Consider the following 16,256-nt stretch of genomic DNA (forward strand, 5'->3'; position numbering starts at 1 on the left):
AGAAGATGTGTATAAAGGAGAGAGGGGAAAACAGAGAGGAGAAAATGTGGCGTTTGCTCCTGTTAGCCCATGCCAGCTGCTGGGGACAGGCCAGCGCATGGTCTGAGACCTGCCGGCTCATGCCGTGGGACACAGGGACAGAGAGGGTCAAGAGGGGCTGGGCAATGTCAGGTCTGGTTCTCACTCTCCAGTTACCCCAAGTACTCTCTCTCCTGGTCAACCCTGTGTCCCAAAGAGCTGCTGTGTAAGGATGTGTTCATACTGCTCCCTGCATGCCAGAACAAGGCGGCAGGGACTGTTTTCCCTTCTGGCTGTCTCCAAAAGGGAGAAGAAACCCCATCCCATCCCATCCCATCCCATCCCATCCCATCCCATCCCATCCCATCCCACTGCAGTTCTTTGCACCCCTCTTGCCCGAGCCCCTCCATCCCTGCAGCATGTCCTCCCTCCCCAGCGTGGAGGCAGCCCAGGGGAACTAATGTCCTTGCATTAGTCACTCCCCAAAGATTTACATCCTTCCCAGGCTTCACACGTGGCTGTGGGAGAACCAGGTAGGCTCCGAGCCAGGAGAACCAAAACATCCGGAGAGCCTTTCCTACAGCAGGTGGAGAAAATGGAGTAAGAGCCTGTGATCACACCTTTGCAGCCTCTCAGGGTGACACCACATAGCGCTGTGCGTCTGTGCAGCTCCACACCTGGGTGTAGGTGCAAAGGGCACTCATAGATTGGCAACCCTGGGAGACGTGGCCCTAGACCATGGAGGAGCCAGTGTGTCTGTTCCCAGGGGTCCATGCTGGAAGTGTGGCAGATGCCTGATCCCAGAATCAGGGCTAGAGCATGTGTAGGGTACGAAAAGGATGGTTTTCTAGTTGTCATGGGGCTGCCAGAATATGGAAGAATGACCATAAATACCCCCAAATGTTTTTCACCCTGAGTACGGGCAGGAGACACATTTTCAGTTTCTGGCTAGAGACCCTCACCCACCAAAGTTGGGTGGCAAACCTCCTGATGAGTCTCCAGAGTGATCCTGTGGGACAAAGCAGCCCCCAAAGCTGTGCCTCCCGTCTCCTTGTGGGTACGTCTTCAGCAGACTGTGTTGACAGTTGTCCCATTGGAGACCCCTGATGCCACCCCACCATTTGCAGTACCATCCTTGATGTTCTTCTCTGAGACTGAGACAGGTTTGTGTCTCTCGTGCCTGGTAATGGCTGTTTCAATGCCCCTGAGACACAACTGCACGTCCTCCCGAAAGGAGGGGGTGTACAGTCCATAAATGACAGGGTCGGTGCAGGTGTGCAGCAAGCCAAAGAGAAAGAAGCTGTGGTTGACATACTCTGGCATCTTCTGGATCATGGCTGGCTGGAACCAGTACCACAAGCCCAGGAGGTAATATGGGGTCCAGCAGATGATGAAGGTGGCAACAATCACTATGGTCATCTTGAGAGTCTTCATGCGTGCCTTGGAGATGTGGTCATTTTGATTTCTTATCAAACCTGCAAGGGAGAGTCAAAAGGATAGCTGGAGATGGGAGAAAACCCGGAGAATGTAACCATTCATAACTATGCTTCTGCCAGAGAGGGGAGACCATCTCATGGTCTGGTCCATGGCCCACAGGAAGCAGAAAACAGCAAGGAGGGAAGTCAAGAAGTTTGTGTAAAACCCCTTGGTTTAGTTGGGTTACCCTTCAAAGGCTGTTGGAACCGACCCAACAACGCTCAAGGCTGGAGCAGGTTCAGTCACAAGAGTCATGGTGGACACTAAAGGGCTGGGACCTGCTTACCTTTATTGATCTTAAGCTGCTTACTGATCTCCCAGATGATCCGGATGTAGCAAACGATCATGATGCTCAGGGGGGTGATGTAGAGCGTGGTGAAGGTGAACATGTTGTAGACAGTTTCCTCCCAGTGCGCTCGGAAGCTCCCGTGAGTAACACACTGGGTGAAGTTCCTTCCTGGGACCGTGTGCAGGTGGAAGAGGAAAAGCTGAAATGGAGAACCATATAATAACTCAGAGAGGCTTTGGAACAGGGCACCATGTCCTGCAGGTGCTTCTGGTTGTGCATGGAGAGCACCTCTCTGCCACTGTCGGACTGGGAGAAGTGCTCTGGGCACCTAACTCATGGCTATGGCCAGGATGGGTGGGATCTGACGGCTGTGAAATCCCATTTTCTGGCCATACTGAATATTATTTTGGTCAGAAACTGCTCCGGTTTGTTTTGGTCTGCTCCAACATGTTTTGCAGTGGTGCAGTGATGCATTTTTAGAAGATAACCATCTGCACGAGGAATAAAACATAGGAGAGACAATTTTTCCCCAGCCCTTAGTGTCACACCCTGATGGTGTTGCAATGAACGGGTGCTATAAGGAAGGTGCAAAGCAGTGTTGAGCACCCAACACAGCAACCACGCCGCTTCGCTCAACGAAGGCAATCTGGTGGTGTTGGAGCCCGTGGATTGGGATGGGCTTGCTGGGGCTGCCGGGATGGGGAAGCCCTTCTCCAAAACCACCCCAGCCTGGGAAAACCACACGGGGAGGGCACCGAGCCCTACCTGGGGCAAAGCCAGGAGCACGCTGCTGGCCCAGGCGGTGCAGAGCAGCAGTCCGTTGCGGCGGCGAGCGCGGGAGAAGGGATGGAGGACAGCCGCATGCCGGTCCAGGCTGATGACCACCAGCACCAGGGCAGCCGCGTACATGGCAAAGAGCTTGAGGAAGTTGAGGAGCCTGCAGGAGATGTCCCCTCCGTACCACTGCACCGTCACATTCCACGCCGCATCCAGGGGCATCACCACCACTGTCACCAGCAGATCAGCCAGCACCAGGCTGAGGATCAGAGGCCGCACATGGGATTTCTTCCTCTTCCTCAGCAGGCTGCCGAGCACTGCCGCGTTGCTGCCCACCGCCAGCAAGAAGAAGATGGCTGTGATGATCACACGGACCCTCGCTGCTTGCGTGAACCGGGGCTCGACCCAGTGCTCAGGGCAGCCAGAGGCCGAGGCGTTGGTGTCCCCCTCCGCAGTGGGGTGGCAGGGAGATGCGGGGACCTGCTCGTCACTCATTCCCTGCTGAAACGCAAGCGGCAAAGTGAATCCCCTCTTAGGGGCTGTGTCGTGTGCTGCAGCTTCAATGTAAGGAGAAATGGGGAGATGGTGGGATCTGCACCGGAGGCACCAGCAGCGACCTGCCAGTCCCGGCTTCTCCCTGCCTGTCCCTTCCCTGTTGCCCGTTTTGCCGAGCCGCTGCACCTCCTGGTCACGGTGACACTGCCCGGCTGCCCTCCTTGGCTAACCCCCGCCATAGCTACAGTGATTGCTCACACAGACATATATTTTTAGCTCTTTGCGAGGCGGTTGAGCAGCTGGGAAGCGGGAGCAGTGGCCAGGACCACGGGACAAGCCGCTGCCCGCCAGCACCCGGCTGGGAATGGGTCACACCGGAGCTGGCTGAGTCTGTGCCGGGGCAGCCATGCCCAGTTCAAGGACTTGTCCTTCCAAAGGGGCTTTGCAAAAAGGCTCAGCTTTTTAGAAACCCTGCGGCACGTTCCATTAATGTGTTAAACCTTAATGGTCCACCTCCATCTCCAGCACCAGAGCCGGGGCTGTGGGTGAGAGCACCTGGGGGTGGCCAGGAGGGGAGAAGGGGGATCCCACGCTGTCCGGGGACTGACAGCGGCTCTCGGGGGAGGATCACGGTGGCATTCCCAGGACCCAGGCAGCACCAGCTCAACACCTCTGTCACTTTGCCTTTGGGAGGTGAAGAGGGAGGAGGAGGTGAAGGTTGAAGCACACCCACGCCAGGGGTGGCTAGGGTGTGATGAGCAGTGTGGTGGTCCCCCACAGCTTGATTTAATTGCCCTTTTTGCCAGCACACAACCAGCTTGGGGACAACTCACATTTCAAGGGCAAATACTTCCAACTCTCGGGGACACGAGCTGTTAACAGTCCCAGCCGCGGGTAGGGTGTGCCTCTTACCGTTTCAGGCACCTTCTGGTTTGCTGATACCAAAATAAAGCATTCCCCCCCCTTTGCACAAATAACATGAGCAGCAGAGATCAAATCAGTCTCCCCAGCTCTGCGGGATGGAGATGCCGACACCTGGCAGCAAGCCGCCCTCCTCCAGCCCCACCACCCGTACCCCAACCCCCTGAAACCGAGTCCCCTTGCTGCCTTTGCCCCCTCCCTCCCCAAAGACCAACCCAACAAGCAAGCAGCGAAAAGAAAAAGTGCCAAGCTGCTTGCTGGCTGTCTGGGAGAAACAAGGGGAAACCCATGTCGAGGTCTGGATTTGTCCCAGCTGATGGGAACGTACCTGGCATACGCATGCCCTGATGCCAAGAGAAGATGCTCCTTGTTTTGCCCCACGGGTCTCCCACCGCCGCGGCACCGAGTCAGGATGCTCCAGCGCGTCTTTGCATCACATCCCTGCAACAAACCCCTTGAAGCAGCAAAATTTCCCCTCGCCGGCGGCCGAGCCAGGAGCTACGCTGTTTTTAGCACAGGCATCTGGAGATGGCAACGCTGATGCAAACATCCCCGGCACTGGGAAACCAGGAGCGGGGCACACGGAGGTGGGCATCCACGGGCAGCCCAGCTCAGGCAGCTGCCGGTGTTTCACCCCCAGGCAGGGGCTGGCACCCCTGCCCTTGCAGGCTTAACGAGCTGCCCGATTTCAGGCTTAATGAGCAGGCAGCGGGGATGATGACAAAGCCGCCGTATTGCAAGAAATGGCCACAATTCAAGATGTTGTGGCCAAATGTGGCCCCGTCAGGGGTAAGTGCCAACACTCCCTGCATCGGTTTTCTATAAATACAGGGAAATGAGTTAATTATCCCTGGAGTTAATGATGAATGTCCCGTTGCTCAGACAACCGGGAGACTCGCACCACACGCACACACACACACCCCAACGATGCTCCTGGACCACACAGGTCCGTGGAAGCATCATGGGTGAACACAGGTACGTGCCTGGACTGGAAATGCTGCAAGGAGGGAATTGATAAGGAGCAACTTGGGTCATTTTGCCGTTTTAATGAATACACTCTTTCCTCTGCGCTCTAGCAGTTCCCACCTTGTTCTTTTTGTATTTCTTTCAGCATAACGCAGTGAGAGCTTTGGTGTGCGGCATGAAACCCTGGGAGGGACAAAGAGCTCACAAGGGCTTAAAAAATACGATGTGCAATGCAAGGCCAGGGAGGGAAACAGAGGACACCCTGCTCCTCTGGCCAGCAAAAGCAAAAGAGGTGTGGGGGTGACAGAGGGCCAGCCTCAAGCCTCGCTGGGGCTGGTGCTGGCACGCACGCTCCCAGGGGCACCATGGGGACTTTAATGACATGCAAACAGGCCTTCACATCTCCCGGTCTATTGAATTGAAAAGTACATGGCGTACAGAGTGACCACAGGGCCCAGGCTGGCGGCCGTGCCTCTGCGTTGTTCCCCAAGAAGATGAGGTTCATTTGCTGGATAGGAGGTTTTCCGTTGTTAAACCTATTCCCACTTATTTTCAGGAGGAAATGCCCAAGCTCTGAGGGAAGGTGGGAAGATGCACCATCTTTGAGGCTGTTCTGCTTGCAGGAGCACTCCTGGGCACAGCAAAAAGGTGGGGTTTTTTCCCCTTTGTGGGTTTAAGAGTCAAATTGTGTGGCAGAGACACCAGCTCCTGAGACCCAGGAGATGCTGCGGACGCTGGACCACCGCAGCCCTTCAGGCATCACCATCCATCGGGGTCCCCCAAACCCTCCATCACTCCTGCGTTTAAGCACCAAAAGGGATCAGGCTGGAAACTCGCTGCTCAGAGTCGCAGAGGGCAATTTTTGTGTTCAAAGTGCTTTACATCCGAGGGGAAAGAGAAAAACAGACCCACCCTCGGCACTGCCAGCCCTCCACCCAAAATGTGGTCTCACAAGCTGAGAGAGAAGGGACGTTGTCCTGCCAAGACCCAATTTCAAAGCTGCTTAACAGCTGCAGCCCCGGCATCGACAATATCTCTCCGGAGGGGGATACCAGCCCCTCGATCCTGCTGGAGCCTGGCTGAAACCCCGAAGCCACCGTGGGCAAAGTGGGAGGGCAGGTGCCCCGCGAGCACCAGCCACCCCTGCCACGCAGGAGGGCACCATCCCCATCACCTCCTTACCTGGCCGGAGCATCGCCCGCCGGTGCAGCGGGAAAGATCCTGGTCCCTGGGGAAAAAAAATAAAAAAGCATGGAAACCACAAAGAAGTTGGGTGGAAGCCAATTTATTGCAGCAGCCATCTCCTCCTTGCGTTAGACTCCTGCTTAAAGCCGAGATTAATTCGGCCCCACATGCTCATCCTTATTTTTCCTTTCATTTAGCTCTTTGCACCTGCACTAAAGCAATTAAATAGCGAGTCAGGAATGTATTCCCTGTTTGTCCTCCTTCCCGGCTGGCTGCCTTCTTGTCTAGAAATGTCCTCTCCATCTCCGACTCTATGATGCAAGATAGGGACAGGATTTTTTCTTCGGAATTTTAAGCCTTGCTCATGCCACAACAAAGCCTTTGGTCCCTGTTCAGAGAGGATTTTTTTAGCATGCCATCATGCAGAAATGTCCTGGGCATGCATTAGCAATAAGTCTTATTTTAAGGGTGGGGTCCCTTATTAAAATGATTATTTTTCTCCGACGTTTGCACAGTAACCCCCTTGTGTTTTCTCTTTTTTTTTTTTTTTTTTGCTCATCTCCTCAAAGGTCAGTTTGGATGTTGTCTGCTCAGCAGCCATCAGCTGAATCTCTGAACACTGGTTTAACGATCAGAGGTTTTTGGTCCCCAGGATTAGGAAACAGTGCTGGCAGGCAGGGCTTGTTTCCATACACCCTGGTTCGGCTCTTTCCGAAATCCCCTCCTTTTGGGATGCTGCCCCAGTACATCCCCGGAGCTGCAGCCCAGCGCTGGGTCATGAGCAGTCAGAGCATCTCCAGGCTCCCCAAATAGGACTTTTCTCCCCAGATCCATACAGATCATCCCAGGATGCTGGAGAAAACAGAAACCAGCAAGCCACAACAGGTAGCACAGCCCCAGTGGCAATTTTTTGCATGAGCAGACCTTGAACAGAAGTGCAAGTGCTGTGTTTTTCCATTGGACATCCCATATAAATTGGGATGTCATGCAGGGAAAGTGGCATGGGATATAATTTCCATTAACCTAGTGCAAATGTGGGGCAGGGAACCTGCTGCCGTTTATCCTAATAAATCACTGCTGGGGGCTTGGCTTCACAAAAGAGAGAAAAACTTGTCTTTTCACCTCCGAGAGAAATCCTTCTGCTGTTGGGCATTACGGGGGGGTAATGATGGCTCTTCTTCAAGCAGAGCCATCCCACAGCAGCACCCATCACTTGCACCCTCACCCCCAACACCATCACCCCAGGCAGGTGCTTCTGCCGGGCTGGCTGTCCAAAAATTCCCCTTTGCTCAGAAAAAACTCATGATTTCAGAGTTTTTAATGCTGATTTTTTTTTTTTTTCCCAACATTCTTCTCCTCTTGCAAGCCTTGAATTGTCTCAGGAGCAGCTCGTCCAAGGAAATTTTTGTCTCATACTGGACTCGAAACAGAAAGTCTAGTCAGGGACATCTGACATGCGATGTTTTTGTGAGTAAATACCAGCATCCATGAAGTCATTTCCTGGGGTTAGAAATGAGCTCACCTCTGGAACAGCTTCTCTCCTTACCCAAAGTTCACAAGTCAAGCAGTTGTGAAGCTCCCAGTTTTCATCCTTCTCATTACAAAACAGCGTCGGGACTGCGTGCGGCACAGTGCCGCCTCCGGCTGCATGCTACAGACGGGCGCTGGGCAGCGGCTGTCGCAGGGCATCATCCTAAATTCCCCAAAATCTTTGCAGCAAAAGGCAGAGGACCAAAGCTCGGCAGTCACCGGGCATAAACCAGCGGCTCATTCCGCCTGCTCACCTGGCCCTGGCTGCTCTGCTGAGCCTGCCAAGAGGGACGATAATCGCTGTCCCTCGTGGGGATAAGCTGGGTCATCCCGTCCCCCTCCTAAAAGTCCTTGTTTAAAGCAGAGGGAGGGATCCCTCCTGCCAGCTGGGCTCAGTATCTTGGCAAACCGTGTCTTTGGGCCGTTTCTTGGTGAAATAACTCGCTGTTTCTGATTCAGCTTCATATATCGGAGCCTTGCTGGAGCCCTTGCTGGTAAAAGCCCTTCTCCAGGGGGCATCATGCCATTGGACAGCGGTGCTGAGAAAAACATGCTCTTGATGCTCAAACCCGCTGCAATTCCCATGTTTTAATACCCTGGCTGGTGCTCCTGGCATTGCTGAGCCTAGCACGTCATGCTGGATGTCCAAGTCATGTACCCAGCTGGGATGGTGTAAAGGACAAGGACCCCACTGGCAGGGAAGCCCAGATGTCCAGAGCATCATTCCCAGAGGTTCCCCAAATTTACATCTTCCCACGCAGAGCAGCAGCTCTTGGGGTCTTTCCTCCATCTTTCACCAGGACATCTCAACCAGAGCAAAATCCCTCTTCCCCTTCTCTAAACTAGATAAGAGAGAAGAATGAATTTACCACCCTAGACCAAACCCTGAGGTCAAACTCCAGAAAACGTGGTGGCCTTTGGTGCCGAGCCCTGTCTGCTCACCGCCAAGCAATAAAACCTGGATGCGTGCATCGCCGCTCCACCCACAGTGCATCTTATCCACAGCAGCTTCGCTTCCTTGCCCAGGCTGGAAACCCCAGCTGGGGGGATTTATTTGGGAAGTCTCACCCGGCACCCCAGTGCCGTGATGCTCCTGTCCCCAGTAAACCAGGAAAATCACCCCTGGGGTCAACGGAGGGGCCGTGGGTCCCCTTTGGCTCCAGCACGCACCGACTCGGCCAGGGCTTTCGCTACCCTAGCTGGGTATTTTTCTTGAGCTGGAAGAAATTATGAAATCCCAATGTTTTCATTGTGACTAACCCATGGCAGTGAACAATTTTGCCCTTGTTTTTGGATGGGTTTTAGTTGCTCTCCTTGTCTTTGCCTTTCGTGCCCTCTTTTATCCTCCGCTTTTTTTTTCCTCCCTGCGGGACCTGCCCATTGCGTTGCTCCAAACATCAAATATCCTCCTCTCTCCACACTCCCAGATTGGATTGCGTGCCCCAAGACCACGTTTCAGCGCTCCCTTTGGATGCTCCTTCCCAAACACAGGCCAGACTCGAGGGCTGGTTTCCTCTGTTTTGCTGGGGGAGAGGTGAGATGTGGGGAAAGCCAAGACCCTGTGGGACCCTCAGCAGTGTTATCTGGCGCTTGCAGGAGCGAAAAGCAGGGAAAACCTCCCCTGGCACCTCTTTCCCCTGTGCTTGGTATCTCCAAGGAGTTTTCAAGGCTTAAAAACACCCTTGGGTGAGCTTCAAGTGGGGACACAACTCCTAAGAAATGATCAGTGGCTTGGCAGGGTGAGGTGCCATTAATGCTGAATTAAATGATCCAGAGGAATACAATTTCTCTCCCCCACCCTATTTTTACCCTCCTGCGAGAAACCTGCTCTAAGCCAAGCCCTGGGACTGCAGGACCCCGGTGTCCCTTGGGATGAGCATTGGTGCTGACATCTCCCCCTGGCTGGATTTGGAATCCTGGGGAGGCATTTCTGGGAGGCAGCGCTCGACCCAATGCCGGGAGCATTGTGCTGAGATTCTCTCAGGAAGGGTTTACCTCCCGTGCCACCTTCCCAATCTGCTCCCAGCGGTTTTCATCTCAGCCGGTCCCAGGTGCTCACACCGGGCAGCTGCCAGCCCTTCCCTTCGGCAACGTTTGGCCCCGGCTGAACACCTCTGCCTGCGCTGCGGGCAAACGCACATTTACCCCCTGGTGAAAGCTGATACAGCCACGACCGCCCCAGGGGGAATCCCAGCAGTGCTGGAATTAGCTTGGCAGAGACCGGCTTTTCCAAGCATGCCCCCAGAAAGATGCATGAGGTCGTGAGACATTTTACGGCTCCGGTCACCGCCCATGACCACAGGTGCTCCAGGAAGGGGAGGCGTTTCCCTGCCCTCTTTGGCCAGCGCAGATGCCGGCAAACTCTTTCAGAGCCAAAACTCAGAGGTGGATCGGCCCCATTACCCCAGCCCAAGCTCAATTCCATGTTGCTCAGTGCAATAATTAACCTGAAATAAATTCATGTGTGGTTTAATGAGGGCTCCCCACCACCTGCCTGACTCCATCCCTTGCACATTTTCTGCCCATCCCAAGTAGAGGCTCATCCGCACACTAAAAAGCAACTTCTAACCTGATGCTCCAGTTTCACTGCCAACACCAGACCCTCTGGTCCGGCTTGCACAGCCAACGTGCTGCCGGTGCACATCAGCCGGGAATCCCTGCAGAGCCGGGGGGAGACAAACCACAGGGTGCTGGAAGACCCAAATGCTCCCCAGCATGCTCGCAGGTCATGCAGGATTTTGCCATTTTTTGAAAAAGCGCTTTTGGCCAGTGCTTTGCTGGTGTAAATCAGCTATGAACTGGCCCACCTTGACATGGTCCATACCAAAAAAATCGAGGAGGAAAAGGCACAGATGAGATCAGGGACCGCCATCCCATGGGTGGGAGGCTGCCCTTCCCACCAGCATGGGTGCACAGCCCAGAGAGCATCCAAGCCCAAAGCTAATGGCAGGAAGTTCGAGCAATAAATTAAGGATTTCTTCAGGAGCAATTAATTGCCCAAAGTAACATGTGCTTCAACACAGGACAGTCTTTGTCCACCAAGCCCTGTCCAGAGCTAAAGCAACCAACCAGCAGGCTGTGGGTTGGAGCTCTGCTCCTGCTCTTCCTCTGTGGTTTAATTGCCCCCATTGAGGTGCTGCCCTGGCTTGGACCTGGCCCTGTTCCCATTGCTCCCGTTCGTGCCCTGCGACTGCGTTTCCATCGCCAACCCGAGGCTGTGCGATAACTCAGGCACTGCTGCTGGCCCACATCTGCCGGCAGGATGCTCCCAGCAAATACTGGTGTCACACCGGCACGTGGCACCGCGTGCTGCCCCGCGAAGTTAATGCTCCAGGCGCGGTGCAGGGAGAGGCTGGGATGTGCATTACTCATGGAGGGCTTGAAAATAATGGCCTTCTCCATCTCGCAGAGAGTTTCTAAATGAGCCAGAATACTTATCTTAATTTCCCCAGCTCAGCCATGTAATTAAAATGGGATTGGCTATAGAGACACTTCTGGCACTCTCATAGCATCTCCTGTCTCTGCTCTTCCGAGCTGTGATGGGGAAGGAGAGACGGCAGGGCTGGACATGGCATCCAGGAGGAAAACCCCGGCAGGACCCTTCAGCGGTCCGGGATATCCCAGTGACCAGCGAACCCCCCTCCAGGCGATGGGGGTCTGGATGCAGAGCTGTATGTGTGCAGCAGGGAGGCAGTAACAGTCCCTGGGCACTCAGGGAACAGCCATTCCCTGCAAAAGCACTAGGAAAAGCCCTTTTCCTTGACAGATGTGATCACAGAACAGCGAATACCCCCCGGTTTAGATGCCAGGGGGGACCAGTCATGTTGTGCCGGTGCCAGCAGACATTCGGGGGCTCACCCCATGGCCAGACCCCACGAGCAGCACAGCCGCAGCTACTTGCTCTCCCCCAGCTCCCAGCTCTTTCACCGCTCCAGAAAAAGCCTTCCCAACCTCCAGAGCTAAAATCAGGCTTTCCCTAGCTCCTGCCTTTCATGTCATCCCCCGCTCTGTGGTGCTTTTTGCATCTGTTTCATAAATGATGTACGTGGAGCTGAGCACCGCTCAGCCACGGTCGAGGCTTTAGCTCCTAAGTAAATCCTTCCAGGGGGAAAAGGTCCGCTTGCTCCTTTTCTCCCAGCCACAGCCTGTAAATCCTTATCCACACAATAAAAACAAACTCCAGTAGTTCGTTTTTTGGGCTCTTTTCCAAAGCTTTTAGGCAGCTGGAGTGCGATTTTGTGCTGATGAAGCGGTGGAGGAGGGCTTAAGTGAAACAATATTGCGGTGGCTGCGTGGTTTGCTGGTGGTTCAGAGCTCAGAGTGAACCCCAGGGACGCGCCACATCTCCAAGTTCTCCTACAAACCGTGGAAATTGCCAGCCCGGCTCCTGGGATAGCAAAACAGGATTTAAAAAACATTAGCCACCCCTGGAGCATGGCTGGAGAAATGCCAGGAGCCAAGTGCTTAATGAGATCCCAGCTCCCTGCTCGCCCTCCTAAACCACGCAAACTTCCCCAAAGTGTTTGGGATGGAACAAAGTCATCAATCAGTTATTTTAACTCCCATCTCCGTAAACAGGAGCAAGCCCAGAAACACACAGCAGGGGAAAATAACCGTCAGCTTCCTTCGGTGGAGCGAAAAGGGTGCAGGGAGGGAGGACGGGGGCAGCCGGCGGGGAACTGAGCACAGCGTCAACCCCAAAGGACATAGCATGGCCCCCATGGGGTATTTCATGGAGCCCATAGGGTATTTCACAGACCCCACAGCCTGTAAATCCCCCCCACAGACCTGAGAGCAGCCCTACCATCCCTGCCACCCTCCCAGCACAGTGCAGTCTGCTTTCGGCGACGGTCACTCTGCCGATGCCGTATCGGAAAGGGTGGGAGGTACAAATAGCCAGGATGAGCATCCGTAGCCTGTTTTCCCCTGGATTTATGAGAGGGGCATGAGAAGAGCGATGGAGACAACCATGGAGGAGCATGGAGAGGGAGATGCTGTTGCACCATCAATTATCACAGTCCTCTTACGCTGCCCCATCCTTGGCATTGGCTTGGGGGGAGCACTAAGCATGGCAGCGTTCACATAAATATATTATGGCCCTGTAATCACATATCGGTGATGAAACCATGGAAAAATCCCATGAGAGCTGGGCAGGGCCCCCGGGGGTTAATCCAGAAGGGGAATGCATCCATGGGGCCGTGGCTCTGCTGCACCAATGGCTTGGTTGGGAAACACCGGCCTTGGACAGCAGAACCCACAGCCAGGAAGATAAGAGCAGTTTGGTCTGGGTTGCATCCTTCCCTGCCGGCCAAGGGTGCTACGGCCCTGCAGAGCAACAGCCTGGCTGCACCTGGGCATGGGGCAGCACCCACCTTGTCCCCTCCGCCCCACGGGTCGGGGCATGGCCCACCTCAGGCAGCCGGAAAGCAGCCGAGCATTCCCTGAGCTGCGGCTCCGCCGGTGGTGCTCAGCGCTGGAAACATCTGGGGCTCTGCTTGTGCTGCTCCATCCAACATTAGCCACACGCCGGAGCCGCAGCGAGGGATGGCCAAGCCAAGAGAGATTGCGCAACCGGACTGTTCTAGAGACTTGGTTTTAGCATGAACTCACACGTCCCAGACCCACTCCTGAATCCACACACGTGTCTCCTGAGCTTGCCTTGCAGGAGCCGTGCTGGGGAGGAGACACCTATGTTAAGAGGAGACACCTGTGCTAAGGAGGCTGCGAAATCCCGTGCAGAAACACCTGTGTCTGCGCTGGGCGAGAGCTAATGCCTGGTTTCCATAACATAAATAATAACATCTTTTGCCTTTTGCAGAAAAGCATGTTTCCTTACCCTGCAGTGCGACCCGTGGAAATCAATGCCAGCGCGTGCCAAGTAGCTGGCAGGACTGGAGCTGCCTTGTCGAGGCATCGGTGCCGTGCCAGGGACAGGCTGGCTGCGGCAGAAGGTAGGTGCCGTCCAGGGAAGATGAATTCCTTGCTCTCAGTCTCGGCACCATTCCCACATCTTGTCCTCATCACAGCCGGGAAACGCGGCCGAGCTCCGTGTTTATCTCACACATCCGGGGCCTCTGGCTCGCCGGGCAATCCTTGCCCACCAGATAAATATTCTGCTGGTTTTTGGCACATCTCAGGTGTTTTTTCCTTTTCCCTCGTAAACGTAAACAGGAGCTGGTGCAGGCCACCGCCAATTATTTTTTATGTGACACCTTGATCGACGTTCCTCTTGCACCGCTCCCTCTGGCAGCAGAGCCGGCAAGGATTACTAAGAGGCAGCCCGGGACACCACCGGCACATCCCGCTGGCTGCCCCAACGCCCATCCCCATCCCTCAGGGATGGCTCCCGCCGTGTGCTGCACACTTTTTCGCACCACGCTCCTGCAGCAAACCAGCAGCACGGCCCCGCGCTGCCCGGGGCTGCGTGCATGGGTGGTACTTGCTCGCACGTGGCCGCACGCTTCGCGCAACACCCAAGAGCCCCGAGCCAGGACCGGCTGCCACGAGTTGCGGGGGAACAACGTGGCTGCAGAGGGAGGAAGGACCTGGGGGGTTAAAGCCAGCCTGGGGCAGGCGGGGAGCTCTCGTTAGGGGTCGTGGCTGGATCTCCCCATGGTTCGAGTGAGACGCAGCCACATTTATTTGCAAGGATGGTCCTGCCTCTGCAGCTCTGCGCTACCCCGGGTGTCCAAACCGATCCATCTGGCTTTGTCCCACATCCTCGCATCCCCACAGCATCCTTACTTGACCCCTGCCAGAGCCAGTGCCAGGGCAGAGGCGAGCGGGCAGCGTGGGCAGCGCAGGGGATGGCACTGAGCCGAGCCCTGCCCCACGCCTGTGAAATTTGGGAACCCCACGGGCAACGCTGGGTGGGCACCGTGTTTGTCCCGGACCAGGTGAGAGCCAAAAAGCATCCCCAAAAATCATGGCACCGCGTGTCTGTACGCTGTATTTCCATCTTCAACGCTCAGCAGCATCTATTTGGAATCTGGACCCAGGGGAAACCCCTAACGGTGATGGTGCCGTGCCGGGATGCGGTGCTCACACCGGGACGTGGTACCCACGCCATGCCCTGCCCCGCCACTGGCAGCACCCAGCCGTGCCGTGGCATCGCTGCCAGCCCCAGCGGCTGCTGTTTCGCTGAGGGTTTGTGTTTACCATCACCTTGTTACGGGATTATTCAGCCTGCGGTTTCCTCGCTCGTCCGATCTGTTTTTGCTCGGCGGCCGGTGGCTCGCTGCCATCCCCTAAGCTACACGCCGGGCTATATAAGCGACCTCGCCGCCTTGGCTGCAGGGAGGCTCGCGCGCAGCCCAGCTCGGCAGTGGTGCAGGGGAGGTTTCGGTAAGCTGCAACTCTCTCTCTTCTTCCTAAGCAGCTGCAAATCCCTTAACCCGCAGCTGACAAGCCCTCGCCTCGCCCCCGGACCGCAGCTCGGCTGGCGGCTCCGTGATGAGAGGATGAGACTCTTCTTAATTGGGGCTTTATGGTTTTTGTAGGTAACAGCAAAAAAACCCAACCCAACCCTGCTCAGTTTTTCCCCGTCGTCGCAGCTAGCAGTTATATAATTTTGCTGTGTTATTAAGGCGGCGTAGTTAAGAGCGGCTGTGATTGAGGGCGAGGCGGAAATTAATTGATGGGCAGATGAGGGCGCAGAGGCTGCGGGCTGGAAAACATCAGTGGGGACGTGGTTCTCCACATTCCGCTTCTCCCCTCCTCATCCCAGCTAATGGGTTTGGGGCAGGGTTATGGGGCCGGCCGGGGCGGGGGGCTCGGGGGGACACAGTGTTTTGCTTACATGGGGCTGTTTGTTATCCCACGGCTCCGTTCCGTGCCGGCTCCCCCAGCCCTCTGCCAGAGAGGGGACGTGGGCAATGCCGAACCCTCCCCATCGCCGGGATCCGGCCGCTTGAACTCCCCCTTCCCCAGCATCGCGTGTCCCGGGGAAAGAGGGACGCATCCCGTTCCAAACCCGGCGCCGAACAAGTCGCAGCCAGCTCCCAAAATAGCTGCCGAGTGGGAAACAGGCTTTCAGCCTGGATTAATTTTTCCTGGTTATTGTCTGGCTGCGAGTTCATGACCCCGTCGTAAGCCCACAAAACACCGCTCATGTGTTGCTTGTTATTTTTGCTTGACTGGGATTTGCTGAGCTATAATCAAAGTATTTCCTAGTCCCACATTCCCCAGTCTCGGAGGGAATGGTTAATACCGTTTACAAATAACAGGGTGTTCTCACTGCCAGCTGCTCGTTGTAAGCTTCATTTTATGGGTAAACTGAGGCACTGAAAGGCTGAGGCAATATTTCCAACCCCCACACCACCAAGTTCATTAATTTGGGGTGCATAAAACAAAGCACCTGTAACTCCAGCTGGTGTCACTCGGGATAACACCAGCCCCATGGTACCTTCAGAAATTAAATACCCCAACGCTTGAAGCCGCAGGGCTAAGGGACTCACTAAAACAAGATCTGAACTTGCTGAGCAGGGGAAGAGCAACACAAAGCCTCAGTCCCTCATCTCTGCGTGCAAAAAAAAAAAAAGGAAAAGGAAAATATTTGGCTTCTTGCTCACATTTGCAGCAAAGGCTTGGCTTGTGCATG

General features: G+C 55.1%; 1 protein-coding gene across 1 annotated transcript; it reads right to left on the reverse strand.

Annotated features, from left to right (window-relative positions):
* Nucleotides 1-1,083: 1,083 nt before the first annotated feature.
* LOC104037407 (gonadotropin-releasing hormone II receptor) lies at nt 1,084-3,055 on the reverse strand. The gene is made up of 3 exons (XM_009491348.2): nt 2,549-3,055; nt 1,781-1,982; nt 1,084-1,493 (listed from the first exon to the last, which is right to left on the reverse strand). The coding sequence occupies exons 1-3, from the start codon at nt 3,053-3,055 to the stop codon at nt 1,084-1,086; spliced, it is 1,119 nt and encodes a 372-aa protein (XP_009489623.2).
* Between the last annotated feature and the right edge of the window lie 13,201 nt (nt 3,056-16,256).

Source organism: Pelecanus crispus, chromosome 7, assembly GCF_030463565.1.
Source record: "Pelecanus crispus isolate bPelCri1 chromosome 7, bPelCri1.pri, whole genome shotgun sequence".
NCBI classification, from domain to species: Eukaryota; Metazoa; Chordata; class Aves; order Pelecaniformes; family Pelecanidae; genus Pelecanus; species Pelecanus crispus.